General features: G+C 37.2%; 1 protein-coding gene across 1 annotated transcript; it reads left to right on the top strand.

Moving 5' to 3' along the window:
* Positions 1-3,373: 3,373 nt before the first annotated feature.
* LOC125855832 (transcription factor MYB41-like) lies at positions 3,374-4,414 on the top strand. Its single transcript, XM_049535516.1, has 2 exons — positions 3,374-3,509; positions 3,645-4,414. The coding sequence occupies exons 1-2, from the start codon at positions 3,374-3,376 to the stop codon at positions 4,412-4,414; spliced, it is 906 nt and encodes a 301-aa protein (XP_049391473.1).
* The last annotated feature ends 13,279 nt before the right edge of the window (positions 4,415-17,693 follow it).

The following is a 17,693-nucleotide window of genomic DNA, read 5'->3' as shown; positions in this document are numbered from 1 at the left end:
TAGGTTGAAAAATAAGGAAGTCATTTCAATAAAGGTTTTGTAGAGGAGTCAGTTCGTTGAGGGAGTTACTTGGGAAGCAAAAGCAACCACGATGGCCAAGTATCCTCACCTCTTTCCATCTGATTCCGTTTCAGCTTGAGGTAATAGTTCCTCTCTCCAGTTTCCGAGCTTACTCTTGTGTAATTCACTATTAGTATCATGTTCCCTCAGTTATCATTGCATTCCAACATATTTGCATGTTCATGGAACTCAATTCAGTTAGATATCAGTTTCTAGTATTCAGTTGGTAGGGATTTTAGCTCTTTCTGCCAAACTCAGTTTATTTAGAATTTATTCGAGGACGAATGATCCCAAGTGGGAGATATTGTAACACCTCAAAAATCCAAACTAAGATTGAAAAATAGAGAAGGCAAACCACAGAGAGGGTCCACGGGGTGTGAAGACGACTATGAACTGTCACCCTAATCGTGGTTATGAACCCAACATAATGTGAAAGACCACAGACCACAAGAGGGTCTGTGGAGTTCCAAATGAGTCGTGAAGTGGTTCGTGAAGGAGACACAGAACCACCATGGCTACTATGAAGGACCACAGACCACTAGATGGTCCGTGGAGCTTCACAGGAGCCATGAAGTGGATCGTGAAAAAGGCTTGACATACTTTGAGGTTTTGGTCAACTTCAAATGATCATATCTTTCCGAACAAAATGATTTAGGTGGCCCATCACCTATCAAATTATAGGTCTTTGATCCTCTTTCCAAAGCACCAATTTTGCCTGATTCCGAGCCCGAAGTAAAAGGTTATGCTCGTTTTAGTGAAACCCTGTCGGGTAGAGCATCTTCACGACCTACTTGACGGACTGTGGTGCTCTAGACGTCCTGTGAAGCCTATCTTGAAGTCACTTCATCAGATTTTAAGAGATGTTTCTCCCCCCGAAGTCACAGGTTAAGCACCATAGACGACTAAATGGACCGTGAAGTCATCCATGAAGGGGACTTGTCAGACTAAGAGTTCAGGGTCAACTTTAAATGACCATATATTTTAGCACAAAATGAACTAAGTGTCCAATAACCTATCAAATTTAAGATCTCTGAGTCTTATTCCCAACGCCACTAAGTTTGCCTAATTCCAAGCTCGGAGTAAAACGTTATGCCCATTTTAGTGAAGCCATGTTGTGTAGGGAATCTTCACGAGCTGCTAAATGGGCCTTGGTCATCACGACATCATGTGAAGCCTCTGTTGAAGCTACTTTGTTAGCATTTAAGTCAGGGTTGCATTGGTCTTTTTCCCTATGAGTTGGGCACTTAAACTATGACGTTTGATGCCGAAACTACGTTCTTTTACTTACTCTAAGCCTAATAGTCTAGTCAAACAATATCCAGAACCCTCATTCTCCAAAAATAACCCAACTTAGAGCGAAAAGAAGAGGAAAAGTCGACCACTTCTCCCAACAACAAGTAGGAGTGTTCTTCGAAGTATAGCCCCGAAATCCAAAGGATTTCTCCATACATTTCATAACCAAGTATGTGGGATTTCACTAATGATTCCTTTCGCCCATTAGGTCCCTAGATTCAGTCAGTTCTTTAATTTCTCATAAACTGTTCAAACATATGGTTTCCATGTTTTTAAGATTTATTGTGATTTTAGCTGTCATAGTTCCCATGATCTAAATAACATGATTCTTGGTGATTTAGTGTAATTTACATGTATAGAATTCAGAACTCTAGATTTTATCAACTATCAACTCATTAATTAAACTTTCTAGGCAGATTAATCAGAAAATAATGCTTTAGAGATTGAATGCCATAACTTTCAGTATAATTATGTGCATTCCCAGAAAGCTTGTCAGTATTTGAGCTACTCAGTATTTCAATGCATTTTAGCTTTTCATTCAGTTGGGGGTAGACTTAGCACCGAGTTGGACTAGGGTTCAACGCACCCTCACAGTCCTAGAACTACGTGCCAACGTAGGTTCAGAAGTTCCCTCTGTTGGAAATTTGTTTTAGTAATCATGCCACAATCATGCATTTATACCCCTGGCAAGATATATTGGGTCCTGTCGATGGGGCTTATACATCGGACTCTACGTTTAGCTCACGTGGTTTATGTCGGTTAATAATAGCCCCCACAGTCATACTCTTATTGCATTGACCATGTTATCAACATTATGTTCAACATATTAGTTACATGATTAGTACTTGGTCATTTCATACAGCTCAAATTTCACTTACACTTTCGTAGAGTTTATTTCCATATTCATTATTATATTGCTCAGTTATATAATTTGTCAGTTTAGTATCTAAATCATGCATGCTCAGTACATTCTAAGTAGTGACACATACTTTGCGCTACATTGTTTAATGATGTAGGTTCAGGCACTCAGCATCCAGACCACACTTAGTTTGATTCTCAATCCGATTTTAGAAACTTCAGTGGTGAGTCCTCATACTTCAGGACAATAGACATTCTTTACATTTTAGTCTTTACTATCAACTTTCAGTTTTGTTATAGTTAGCTGGGGGCATGTCCCAGCAACTCAACTCAGTTAGAGGTTTTCAGACATAGTAGTAGATTCAGCTTGAATTGTTGAGTGGTTGTTTCAGTTATCACTGAACTCCTATTATATATATATATTCATACTAGTTGGGCATTTCCCCACTTTCAAATATCCACTGTGTTAGCTTCCGCATAGTGAATGTTTATTTATTTGTTCATCAGTATGCTTGTTATATGCTAGACTTAGGGTTAATTTGTGGTCATTTGTGATCCTGGGTTTCGTGTTACGTCTAGGGGGTAGCCTCAAGGTGTGACAATATATTTCACATCCTTTCTCAAATCTATACAATCTTCTTAAACAATTGATGATTTGAAATTTTCACATAAATCATTTGTTGTATGAAATAATATATTAAGTTTAGAATATAGTTGATCAATTATACGTAAATAATAAAAGCACATATCAAATTAAATATCTTATATTCATTAGTTTGATGTGAATACACTTAAAATATTTTTCCTAAAAACAATTATCGGTCAAACTATAATTGTAGTCAAAATGGTTAGTTTGAATGTTATTATGTTTTTTTCCTAAAATAACTTCTAGTCAAACTTTGATATTACTATGATCATATCCCCTCTAATCCAAACCATCAAACACTTCTTAAACGAAAAAATGAATTAATTCCTGAGATTTAGTAATATGATACACTATAATTAATAACTCTCTATTAACTTGGTCACTCATATCCCTTCTATTCCCAACCCCACTATATATATCCCTCTCTCCCTACAAGTCTTTATCAAGTAAAAGCAAGACCCCATTCTCCCAATTATCATATCTCATTTACTCGATTAGTTTTATTCAATGGAAATAATGAAGAAAAAAAGTATGACCAAGCACCGGTGGAATCCTGAAGAGGATGAGCTACTGCAGAAGCTAGTAGAGGAACATGGACCAAAGAGCTGGTCTCTAATTGGCCAATTAATTCCGGGTCGATCCGAAAAATCGTGTAGGTTTCGATGGTGTAATCAGCTTAATCCTCAAGTGGATCATCGACCTTTTACTCTTAATGAAGATGATACTATTATCAAAGCTCGTGCCAAATTTGGTAACCAATGAGCTATGATAGCCTGTTTGTTACCAGGTCGAACCGATAATGCGATAAAAAATCATTGGAATTCGTTCCTTAAACGAAAGCGCCTTTTGATGTTAGAAGATTTGACATCCAAAAATCTTCAACCACCGTTGAAGAAATTGTTTAGTAACAGGGAGGGTATAAATTCAGGTAGTCCATATAGATCTGATCTGAGCAATTTGGATTTTTCTAGGTTCCTTGAGTTGGGTCTGTATCCACATGTAGCCCCATCTAGTCGAAATTTACCTCTTTCAGGATATTCACCAGTAATGCCTGATCAATTAATGTCTCTAAGTCCACAAGGATTTGATTTAAGAAATTTGGGTTTATTTAGGTTTCCTCAGTTAAGTCTTTATCCGCATATTGTCCCACTAGGTGAAATTATGCCATTTTCATCAGTTTCTATTATAATGGCCGAACCATCAGTATCTTTGAGTCCATGTGGTTATAATATGAGCAATTTGGGTCTATATGGGGTACCTTTGTTACATCGATATAATATGAGCAATTTGGGTCTATCTGGGGTACCTTTGTTCAGTCTCTATCCTCCTAGTGCCCCACTAGGTGATATTTTGACTTTTTCATCAGTTTCACCCGTATTGCCTGATCCATCAACATATCTTAGTCTCTCTTTACCTGGATTCAAATCTACCAAGAATTCAAATTCGAGGAATCGAATTGAGCAAATAGATCAACTCGCACCTATATCGGAATCTGAATCCACTCCATCAAATTTTATTCCCCAACTTTCAACAACTCAGAGTGGGAATATTGAGTAAAGGTTGAATAAGGAGGAGGAACCCTGGAGATATCGCAGTTATTATTTTCTTTAAACTTTAGTTAATGCTTTTAAAGTTTCTCATTAGACTTTTTAGGAATGTAGGAGAAAAAAAAGAGAAAAAATATTCATAGAAGTGTATGGAAGCCCCAATCACCCTCACCCCCACCCACCCCACCCTACCCAAAAAAGAATTGAATATGAGTTTTTAATTATTATTTTTGATGAAATCGATCATTTTTATACTATTGGAGGTGTTGTTATTAATATAGTTTTTTCTTTGGTCCTTTTTATATTTAAATTCAACCATTAAAATGATCATTTAAGGTTTTTGATTAACTAATTGCTATTTGAGGTGGTATCAAAAAGAAAATTAATAAGTGGTTTGCTTTTTTGTTTTCTCGATTAACAACCATTTCCAAATTGATGATGTATTAATGAGAAATAATTTAATTTTAAATCTTTTATCATTATTTTACCATTAAAATGATCTACAGTCACACACTAGTGTTAATACATAATTAAGTTTAATTAACTATATAAGACAAATAAAAATATATTTGATGACTTATTTTAATAAATAATTTAAAATACAATAAATATTAGTTATAACCGGAAGGTAAGTAAAGTTAGTAGATAACAAAAATCAACGATGAAAGTTAAAAGACTATTAATATTAATTTTTCTTCTTGCATGTTACTTAATTCTCAAGTTCTATCTAATTTATAAATCATTTGATAAACTTTAAGGTGCAAGTAGGGCATTCTCAAAGTGTTGTTAAGCACCATGGACGTCTAAACGGTCCGTGAAACTCCACACGGACCGTGAAATCGTCCGTGAAAGGGACTTGTCAGACTAAGATTTCAGGGTCAACTTTAAACGACCATATCTTTCAGCACAAAATGAACTAGGTGGCCCATGACCTATCAAATTAAAGATCTCTGACTCCTCTTTTCAACGCCACCAACTTTGCCTAATTCCATGCTCAGAGTAAGAAGTTATGCCGATTTTAGTGAATCCCTATCGAGCAGGGTATCTTCACGAGCTGCTAGACGGGCCTTGGTCATCATGACGGCCTGTGAAGCCTGTCTTGAAGCCATTGGGCATTATTTAAGTCAAGGTCGCATTGGTCTTTTTCCATATGTGTTGGCCACTTAAACTACGTCGTTGATGCCTAAACTATGTTGTTTTACTTCGGCTAAGCCTAATAATCTAGTCAGACAATACCCAGAACCCTTATTATTCAAAAATCACCCAACTTTGAGCGAAAAGAAGAGGAAAAGTCGATCGCTAATCCCAAGAACAAGCAGGAGTGTTCTTCGAAGTTCATCCCAGAAATCTAAACCATAGATTTCGTCACCAGGTATGTGAGATTTCACTAGTAGATTCCTTTCACCCATTAGGTCCCTAGAATTCAGTCAGTTCTTGAATATCTCATAAATTGTTCAAACCTAGGGTTTCCAGTTTTGAAGATTTTTTGTAATTTTAGTTGTTATAGTTCACATGATCTAAATAACATGATTCTTGGTTATTTAGTGTAATTTGCATGTATAGAATTCATAACCCTAGCTTGTATCAACTATCAACTCATGAATTATACTTGCTAGGAACAGTCAGAAAATCATGCTTAAGAAATTGGCTGCCATAACTTTTAGTATAATTACATGCATTCCCAGAAAACATGTCATCATTTTGAGCTACTCAATATTTTAGTGCATTTTATCTTTTCATTTAGTTGGGATTATACTTAGCACCGAGTTGGACTAGAGTTCAGCGTACCCACATAGTCCAAGAACTACGTGCCAATGCAGGTTCAGAAGTCGCCTCTATTGGGCATTAGTTTTAGTGATCACGCCACAGTCATGCCTTTATACCCCTGACAAGGTATATTGAGTTCTCTCGATGGGACGTATACATCGGACTCCACGTTTAGCTCACGTGGTTTATATCTGTTAATAGTAGCTCCCACAGTCATACTCTTATTGTATTGACCATGTCATCAACATTCAGTTCAACATATTTTATTACATGATTAGTACTTGGTAATTTCATTTAGCTCAGATTTTAGTTACACTTCCGTACAATGTATTTCCATATTCATTAGTATATTGCTCATTTATATCATTGTTCATCTTAGTCTCTATATCTTACATGCTCAATACATTCCAAGTACTGACGTATACTTTGCGCTACTTCATTTTAATGATGTAGGTTGAGGCACTCAACATCCAGACCACACTTAGTTCGATTCTCAGTCCGATTTCAATAGCTTCAATGGCGAGTATTCATACATCGAGGACAATAGACATGCTTTACATTTTAGTCTTTACTATTAGTTTTCAGTTTTGTTAGATGGGAAATGTCCCAACAACTCAACTCAGTTAGAAGCTTTTCAGACATAGTAGTAGATTCAGCTTGAGTTGTTGAGTGGTTGTTTTCGTTATCACTAAACTCCTATATATATATATATATATATATATATATATATTGGAGCTAGTTAGGAATTTCCCCATTTTCGGATATCCACTATTTTAGCTTTCGCATAGTGCATGTTTGTTTAGTGGTTCATCAATATGCTTGTTATATGCCAGACTCAGGGTTAACTTGGGGTCATTCGTGATCCTAGGTCACGTGTTAGGTCAAGGGGTTAGCGTTGAGGCGTGACAAACTTGGTATCAAATCATTAGGTTCAAGAGTCCTAGGGTGTCTGAAAGCTGCACTTAGTAGAATCTCTATTATGAGTGTGAAGAGTGCCACACCTATGAGAGGGAGGATACAAAGTGTTTTAGGAAAACTTCACTTCTTTTGCTCTTTTTGTCGTGCGTGAAGTTCGATTCACTTCTTCTTTCTAATCCGTCATTATGCATTTCAGATTATGCCTTCTCATAGAGCTAACTTACGGAATGCTAATGCCTGCAATTCTAATGCAGTTTCTCCAGTCCCGAATCATAAGGTTACGAATACGGAGTTTCAAAATGCAATCCAATTATTAGCTTAGACTATTGCCAACCAGAACAATTAGCAGGCTCTAGTTCCTGCAAACACCACAGGTGGATCAGCTGCAACTAGGGTTCAAAACTTTATTCGTATGAATCCACCAGAATTTCTAGTTAAAGGTTGGTGAGGACCCACAGAACTTCATTGATGAGGTCAAGAAGATTCTCTAAGTAGTACAAGTGACCAGTACTGAGAGTGTTGAGATAAATTCCTATCAGCTTAAGAATGTGGTTTATAGGTTTATGCAGTGGAAAGAAAACAAGGGTGAGAATGCAACTCCTATGACTTGGGATTGTATTAACGGAGCCTTTCTGGATAAGTTCTTCCTGAGAGAGTTGACAGAGGCTATGGCACATGAATTCATGAACTTAAAGCAAGGTTTAAAATCGGTCCAAGAGTACGGGCTGAAGTTAACTCAACTCTCTAGGTATGCTCCTCACATGGCTGCCGATCCGAGGGCACAAATGAGCAAGTTCTTGTTTGGAGTATCCGATTTGGTGAACATCGAGTGTAGGAATTATATGCTTTTGGGGATATGGATATCTCCAAATTAATGAGTCATGCTCAGCAGGATGTGGGAGATAAGCTTAGAGAAATGGCTAAAGATAACAAAAAGGCTAGGACATGAAATTATGAATACACTAAGCAAAGATCGGGTGGTGGGAATCACTTAAAGTTTCAGCAGAGGTCTACACTCCAAACACCTTCATCATCTAGCGCTCCAAACCCTAGGTTTTGATAGGATCAAAAAGGGAGAGCATCAGGATCTAAGACACATGAGAGTGTTTCAGGTAGCCAAACTTTTCCAACTCATCCAAAGTGTGGTAAGAATCATCTGGGCGAGTGTCTTGCACGCAAAGAGGGGGTGCTTTTGGTATGGTCATCCTTGTCATAGGTTAAAGGATTTCCCTTCTTCTAGAAAAGGACAAGCAGGTAACATTAACAGGGTTCAGTCTACTACTCCAGCAGCACCAGCAGGTCGCCCCACTCAGCAGTGTGCCTCATCTGGTAAAGGTGGTGGTCAGCGCCAGAACAAGTTGTATGCTCTCTAGACTCGCCAGGACTAGGAAGATTCTCCTGATGTGGACATTGGTAAATTAAGAGTCTTTCATTTAGATGTTTATGCATTGTTAGATCAAAGGGATACACTATCTTTTGTAACTCCTTATATAGGAGTAAACTTCTGTGTCAGTCTAGAAACTCTCTCAAAACCCTTCTCAGTGTCTACTACAGTTAGTGACCCAGTTATAGCTAGACAGGTATAAAGAAACTGCCTTATAAGAGTCTCCCAAAGAGTCACCTCAACAGACCTTGTAGAGTTAGAAATGGTAGATTTTGGTGTCATTCTCGGCATGGATTGGTTACATTCTTGTTATGCATCAGTTGATTGTATAACTAGGATCATTTGGTTTTAATTTCCAAATGAGCCAGACTTAGAATGAAAGGGTAGTTGCTTAGTGCCTATGGGTCGATATATCTCTTACTTTAAGGCTAGGAAAATGATTTCTGAAGGGAATATCTATCGTCTTTGTCTGGGTTAAGGATTCAAAATCCAAAACCCAACTCTTGAGTCAGCCAAGTAGTAAAAGAGTTTCAAGAAGTGCTCCCAAAAGATCTTCCCAAAGTTCCTCCCAAAAGGGAAATCGACTTAGAAATAGATCTCCTTCCGGATACCCAACCTATTTCAATTACTCCTTACAAACTGACTTCGGTCGAGCTAAAGGAATTGAAAGAATAGTTGAAATAACTTCTAGATAAGGGCTTCATCTGACCCAATATTTCTCCATTGGGTGATCCAGTGTTGTTCGTGAAAAAGAAAGACGGTTCTGTCAAAATGTGCATTGACTATCGTCAATTGAACAAAGTCACAATCAAGAATAAGTATCCATCCCCAGGATTGATGATTTGTTCGACCAACTTTAGGGTGCGAGTTACTTTTCTAAGATAGACCTCAGATTCGGCTATCATAAACTCAGAGTCAGAGATGGTGACATCCTGAAGACAGCCTTCAAGACTCGGTATAATCACTATGAATTTGTAGTTATGTCTTTTGGACTAAAAAATGATCCTGCAACTTTCATGACTTAACGAACAGGTTGTTCAAATAGTAGTTGGACTTGATAGTCATCGTATTTATTGATGAAATCTTCATTTATTCTCAGAGTGAGAAAGAGCATGGGACCCATCTAAGAGTCGTTCTACAAACTCTTAACGAACACCAGTTATTCGCTAAGTTTAGCAGATGTGAATTATGGTTATAGTCGGTAGCTTTCCTTGGTCATGTGGTATCCAGCGAAGGGTTCCGAGTAGATTCTTAGAAAATTAAGGTAGTAAAACACTGGCCCAGACCCACCTCTCTAACTGATATCAGAAGTTTCTTGGGTTTATTTTGTTATTATAGTAGGTATTTTGAAGGATTTCATCCATAGCTTCCTCATTGACCAAGTTAACTCAGAAAGAGGTCAAGTTTCAATGGTCAGATGAGTGTGAGAAAAACTTTTTAGAACTGAAGACCAGGTTGACTACAACTCCGGTCTTGACTCTACTAGAGGGTTTAGATGGTTATGTGGTTTATTGTGATGGATATAGGGTTGGCCTAGGTTGTGTATTGATGTAGAAAGGTAAGGTCATAGCTTATAATTTTAGGCAGCTTAAGGTCCATGAGAAGAACTACCTGACTCATTACTTCGAGCTTGCAGCCGTAGTGTTTACCCTAAAGATATGGAGACACTACTTGTACGGTGTTCTTGGCGATGTGTTCATAGATCATAAGAGCCTCCAATATGTGTTCACCAGAAAGAGTTGAATCTTCGTTAGAGGAGATGGCTTGAATTCCTCAAAACTATGACATGAATGTGCTTTACCATCTTTGTAAGGCAAATGAAGTAGCTGACGCCCACAGCAGACTATCCATGGGTAGTGTAGCACATGTTGAGGAAGAAAAGAAAGAGTTAGCCAAGGATGTTCATCGGCTTGCTCGCTTAGGAGTTTGCCTTACAGATACGTCAGATGGTGGTGTGATAGTTTAGAATGGATCAGAATTTTCATTGGTAGTGGAAGTTAAGGAAAAAAGGATAGCGATCCTATATTACTTTAGTTGAAAGGTGTAGTTCATCAACAAAAAGTTGAGGTTTTCTCCTAAGAGGGAGATGGTGTACTTCGTTACCAGGGTCATTTATATGTTTCAAATGTGGATGAGTTGAGGCAGCAGATCCTTACAGAAGCCCATAATACTAGGTATTCTATTTATCCGGGTGCCACTTAGATGTATCGTGATCTACGGGAAGTTTATTGGTGTAACGATATGAAGAGAAACATCACAGATTTTGTGGCTAAGTGTCCTAACTATCAACAAGTTAAGGTAGAGCATCAGAAACTGGGAGATGTGACACCGAAGATTAAAATTCTTACATCGAACTGGGAAGTGATAAACATGGACTTCATTATGGACGTAGCTCATAATCGCAAACAACATGACTCCATTTGGGTGATAATGGACAGATTCACTAAGTTTGCTCAACTCTTGGCTGCCAAGACTACCAATTTAGCGGAGGACCATGCCAAACTCTATATCAATGATTTAGTCAGGTTGCATAGGGTTCCCTTTTCTATCATCTTAGATAGAGGTCCTCGGTTTACATCCCATTTCTGGAAGTCATTTCAGAAAGGTCTTGGTACTCAGGTAAATATCAATACAATATTTCATACACAGACGGATAGTGAGGCAGATCATACTATTCAGACCTTATAGGACATGTTGAGAACTTACGTGATCGATTTCAAGGGTAGTTGGGATGATCACCTACCTTTCATAGAGTTCACCTTTAATAAAAGCTTTTATTCCAGTATTCATATGGCCCCTAATGAGGCACTATATGGGCATATATGCAAGTCTCCGGTTGGTTGGTTTGAAGTAGGTGAAGCAGCCTTGATTGGGCAAGATTCGGTTCATAATGCTATGGAGAAAGTTCGACTCATCAGAGATAGACTAAAAACACCTCAGAATCGTTAGAAGTCCTATGCAGATGTGAGGAGAAGGGACTTAGAGTTTGAAATCGATGATTGGGTTTTCCTAAAAGTGTCACCCATGAAAGGGGTGATGAGATTTGGCAAGAAAGTAAAGCTTAGCCCTAAGTATTATAGAATCTTAAAAATGGTTTGTAAGGTGGCTTATGAGCTAGAGTTGTCAGCAGAACTATCAGCGGTTCATCCAATCTTTCACATTTTCTTATTGAAGAAGTGTGTGGGTGATCCGTCATCGATAGTACCTTCAGAGAGTGTTGTCGTAAAGGATAGCCTCACCTATGAAGAGGTTCTAGCTGAAATTCTTGACCGTTAGGTTCGTAGGTTGAGAAATAAGAAAATGCTTCAATAAACGTTTTGTGGAGGAGTCTGTCAGTAGAGGGAGCTATTTAGGAAGTAGAATCAGCCATGATGACCAAGTATCCTCAACTCTTTCCATTCGATTCCGTTTGAGCTTGAAATAATAGTTTTTCTTCAGTCTCTCAGCTTACTCTTGTGTAATTCACTATTACTATCATGTTCCCTTAGTTATCATTGCATTCCAGCATATTTGCATGTTCATGGAACTTAGTTCAGTCAGCTATCAGTTTCTAGTATTCAGTTGGTAGAGATCTTTAGCTCTTTCTGCCAAACTTAGCTTGTTTAGACTTCATTCGAGGATGAATGATCCCAAGGGGAAGATTTTGTAACACCTCGAAAATTAAAACTAAGATTTAACAATAGAGAAAGTTAAACCACGAAGGGGGTCCACGGGTCGTGAAGACGACCATGACTCGTCACCCTACTCGTGGTTGTGCACCCAGCATAATGTGAAAGACCACGGACCACTAGCGGTCCGTGGAGCTCCACACGATCTATGAAGTGGTCTGTGAAGGAGACATAGAACAACCATGGCAACTGTGAAGGACCACAGACCACTATATGGTATGTGGGCCTTCACACGAGCCGTGAAGTGGCTCGTGAAAGAGGCTTGGCATAGTTTGAGGTTTGGTTCAACTTCAAACTATCATATCTTTCAAAACAAAATGATTTAGGTGGCCCATGACCTATCAAATTAAAGGTTTTTGAGTCCTCTTTCCAACGCTGCCAAATTTGCCTAATTTTGAGCCCATAGTAAAAAGTTATGTTCGTTATAGTGAAGCCCTATCGAGCAGAGCATCTTCACGACCCATTTGACGGGTTGTAGTGCTCTAGACGGCCCGTTAAGCCTGTATTAAAGTCACTTTGTCAGCTTTAAGAGATGTTAAACACCCGAAGTCACTGATTAAGCACCACAGATGTCTTTACAGTTTGTGAAGCTCCACACTGACCCTGAAGTCGTCCGTAAAGGGGACTTGTCAGACTAACAATTCAGGGTCAACTTTAAACGACCATATCTTTCAACAAAAATGAACTAGGTGGCCCATGACCTATCAAATTAAAGATATCTGAGTACTCATTCCTACGCCACCAAGTTTGCCTAATTCCAAGATCGAAGTAAACAATTATGCCCATTTTAGTGAAGCCCTGTCGGGCAGATCATCTTCACGAGTTGCTAGATGGACCTTGGTCATTATGACGTCTCGTGAAGCCTGTCTTGAAGCCACTTGTGCAACATTTAAGTCAGGGTCACATTGGTCTTTTTCCCTAAGCTTTGGGCACTTAAACTACGTCGTTTGATTCTAAACTACGTCGTTTTACTCATTTTAAGACTAATAATCTAGTAAGACAATGCCCAAAACGCTCATTCTCCAAAAATCACCCAACTTAGAGCAAAAAAGAAGAGTAAAAGTCGACCACTTCTCCTAAGAACAAGCAGGAGTGTTCATTGCAGTTCATCCCGTAGATTTCGTCACCAGTTATGTGGGATTTCACTAGTGGGTTCCTTTCACCCTTTAGGTACCTAGAATTCAGTTAGTTTTTTAATTTCTTATAAACTGTTCAGACCTAGGGTTTTCGAATTTTGAATATTTATTGTGATTTTAGCTGTTATAGTTCCCATGATCTAAATAACATGATTCTTGGTGATTTAGTTAATTTTCATGTATAGAAATCAGAACCCAGCTTTTATCAACTATCAACTCATTAATTATATTTGCTAGGCAGATCAATCAGAAAATCATGCTTTAGAAATTGAATGCCATAACTTTCAATATAATTATGTGCATTCTCAGAAAGCATGTCAGCATTTGAGCTACTCAGTATTTCAGTGCAGTTTAGCTTTTCATTCAGTTAAGAGTAGACTAAACACCGAGTTGGACTACAGTTCAGCGTACCCTCAGAGTCTCAGAACTTCGTGCCAACATAGCTTTAAAGGTCCCTTCTGTTGGGCATTATTTTTAGTGATCACACTACAGTCATGCATTTATAACCCTGACAAGGTATATTGGGTCCTCTTGATGGGGTGTATACATCGGACTCCAAGTTTAGCTCCTGTGGTTTATGTCTGTTAATAGTAGCTCTGACAGTCATACTTTTATTGCATTGACCATGCAATCAACATTCAGTTCAGCATATTAGTTACATGATTTATACTTGGTCATTTCATTTAGCCTCGATTTTAGTTACATTTCCGTATAGTTTATTTTCATATTCATTATTATATTGCTCAGTTATATCATTGTCCAATATAGTATCTATATCATGCATGCTCAGTAGATTCCAAATACTGACGCATACTTTGTGCTACATCATTTATGATATAGGTTCAAACACTCAACATCCAGACCACGCTTAGTTCGATTCTCAATTCGATTTCAGCATCTTCAGTGGTGAGTCCGCATACTTCGAGTACAATAAACATGTTTTACATTTTATTCTTTACTATCAGCTTTCAGTATTCTTAAAGTTAGCTGGGGGCATGTCCCAGCAACTCAACTCAGTTAGAGGCTTTTCAGACATAGTAGTAGATTCAGCTTGAGTTGTTGAGTGGTTGTTTCAGTTATCACTAAACTCCTATTATTTATATATATTCAGACTAGTTGGGCATTTCCCCATTTTCAGATATCCATTGTTTTACCTTCCGCATAATGCATGTTTATTTAGTTGTTCATAAGTATGCTTGTTATATGCCAGACTCAAGGTTAACTTGGGGTCATTTGTGATCCTAGGTTACGTGTTACATCTAGTGGGTATCCTCGGGGCATGACAATAAATTTGGGTTTATATAGGTTCCCTCAATTCAGGTTTTATCCACCTATTGCCCCACTAGGTGAATTTTTTCCTTTTTGTTAGTTTCAACAGTAACAATTGAACCATCAATATCTTTGAGTCCATGTGGATATAATATGAGCAATTTGGATTTATTTGGGTTCCCTTTATTGAGTCTTTATCCGCCTAGTTCCCCACTAGGTTAAATTTTGACTTTTTCACCAGTATTGCCTGATCCATCAACTATCTTGATCTCTCTTTACCCAGATTTAGATCTACCAAGAATTCAAATTCAGGGAATCAAATTGAGCAAATAGGTCAACTGGCACCTATATTGGAATCTGAACCCAATCCATCAAATTTTGTTCCCAAACTTTCAACAACTTAGAGTGGGAATTCTGGTCTTACAAGTATGGACAAACAGTTGTTGAGCCCATAATTTTTTATAGTTTTGCAAGATGTGATATGAAAAAAAGTTAAAAATTAGATGTCAGAGTTTGAGAATGAAATGTCTTCAATCAACTTAGAAGCACTAATGGATACTATTGTTAACAAAATTTGTGTGAGCAAATATCAGTAAAGGTTGAATAAGGGAGATGTCGTACTCATTATTTTCTTTAAACTTTAGTTGATGTTTTTAAAGTATCTCATTAGGCTTTTTTAGGAATGTAGGAGAAAAGGAAAGAGAAAAAATATTCATAGAAGTGTATGGAAGCCCCAATCACCCTCACCCCACCCACCCCACCCTACCCAAAAAAAGAATTGAATATGAATTTTTAATTATTATTTTTTATGAAATCGGACATTTTTATACTATTGGAGGTGTTTTTATTAATATAGTTTTTTTCTTTGGCCCTTTTTATATTTAAATTCAACCATTAAAATGATCATTTATGGTTTTTGATTAACTAATTGCTATTTGAGGTGGTATCAAAAAGAAAATTAATAGGTGGTTTGCTTTTTGATTTTCTTGATTGATAACCATTTCAAAATTGATGATGTTTTATTGAGAAATAATTTAATTTTAAATCTTTTATCATTATTTAACCATTAAAATGATCTACAGTCACACACTAGTGTTAATACCTAATTAAGTTTAATTAACTATATAAGACAAATAAAAATATATTTGATAACTTATTTTAATAAATAATTAAAAATACAATAAATATTAGTTATAACCTAAAAGTAAGTAAAGTTAGTAGCTAAAAAAACCAACAATGAAAGTTAAAAAGACTATTAATATTAATTCTTCTTCTTGCGTGCTACTTAATCCTCAAGTTCTATCTAATTTATAAATCATTTGATGAACTTTAAAGTGCAAGTAGGCATTCTCAAAGTGTTGTTAACGAATTCAATAATAGACAAATGAGTGAGACTTATTTTATTGGGATATTCAACTGGATTATAAAGGACAAATAACTATTTTTAAGGAGATATGATCGATCTAGAATTAACTAAACTTTTTTGGTGATTTGTGTATTTTAATACCATATATCAAACATATAAGTATCGTATGATTTATGCATCATTTATTGGAATAAACCATCCTTGACAAAATATAATTTTTGATTGTGCTTTTTTATTTGAATCTTAATATGGTTATTCTTGACATTTTTAAAGTCAATGGAAAGTATTACCCAACATCTTATAACTAACGAAGGTCTAGCAATGGCAATTGTCATTAGAGAAATGATGTCGAGCATCAGACATCAATGGTGTTAGAGTCATATAATTCATAATGCCCCATCTCATTTGAGTTCACTCTATTCTTGATAGCATGACATCGTTCAGAGGTTGTTCGGAAAATAAAAGTTCGTTGCCTTGTGATATGGAGCACGTGTGGTCGGCCTACAAGTAGACTATTACTACCTCTCAAATTAGACGTAGTTTGAATGTGTAATTTCATGATGATTAGTATGAATTGGAGGCGGGTACCTAGTTATTCCTATTTTTTCTTCTTAGAAACCATGTTTTAGGATTTATTGATATTTTTTCGAGGGTAATACCATGGCAGTTGGGGTCATATGTGTTGTTGCATGCTATGTGATTTACTTGCATTGTTACTTGTTACCTAAAGCATGTTTAGACTTATTCTAAGATATACTAGTTTTGTCTTAGACTCGTGAGCCTTGTAGTTTTTTTACTGTCTCAAACGTTGTTTCAGATGGACTAGATCCTAGTAGACTGGAATAATATACTTGAGTCTGATAGTACGAGCCTTAGTTTAGGCATTTGGTAGATCTTCTTCTTTCTTTTCCTATCTTTGGGGCTCCGATGCATAACCAGAGGGTTGTGTCTTCGTGGCGAATTGAGATTTGGTTGTTCAAGGCTTGGAGACTCATGTGGATGTTTGGGAGTAGACGTCGTTCCATGATGACTTATTCTTGGTATTGGAGTCCTCATTGGATACGACAGCCCCTTTTGTCACTCTTGGTAGCTAGGCTGGGAGTTGATTGGATACTGATGTTTGACGTAATCAAAGACACAACTTCCAATTCAAGTGTCAACAATCGTGTGTAGTAATATCACCCAACCGAATGGGTTAAGGTCGAGTCCCAAGGGAGCGGTTAGTAATTGAGAATTTAATAACAAAGTAAAACTTAGTTCTAATCAATCATAGCTATAAACATTAACGAGTAAAAACATAATAAATCAAGAAGTGACATGAATGTCAATTATCAAATGGGGGGTTTGTATTCAACTAAGAAACAAAAATACCAAAAATATAGAGATGCGAAATTTGGGGAGATGGGATTCTTAGGATATGAAAGGAATATGGACTTAAATAAACAATCGGGTACATGCTATTGATAGTAAGTCACTGTAAATTTGTAACTAAGCTAGACTTTAGTGGGGGTAAATTCTCTTTCGAGCAACTTACCCCGAATTAAATCGGTTTATCTCGAACACCGATAAGCCGCAATTATGCCCAACCTTCGCCCTAGCCCATTCACTCTCGAGAGTTGAATGTGTGAGAGAATGCCTAGGATTCAGTCTCTCGAGCTGAACCCACGATGACCCAATAACCACTGGCTATCGATTCAGTAGTTTTGGTCTTAAGACCTCTCTCTCGAGCAAGCTAAAGACACGAAGATGAAATCATATTTGCAACTATGATTCCATTAAGT

This window comes from Solanum stenotomum, chromosome 2, assembly GCF_019186545.1.
Source record: "Solanum stenotomum isolate F172 chromosome 2, ASM1918654v1, whole genome shotgun sequence".
Classification (NCBI taxonomy): Eukaryota; Viridiplantae; Streptophyta; class Magnoliopsida; order Solanales; family Solanaceae; genus Solanum; species Solanum stenotomum.
Note: the sequence above shows the minus strand (reverse complement) of the source record. Positions and strands in the feature narration are given on the sequence as shown.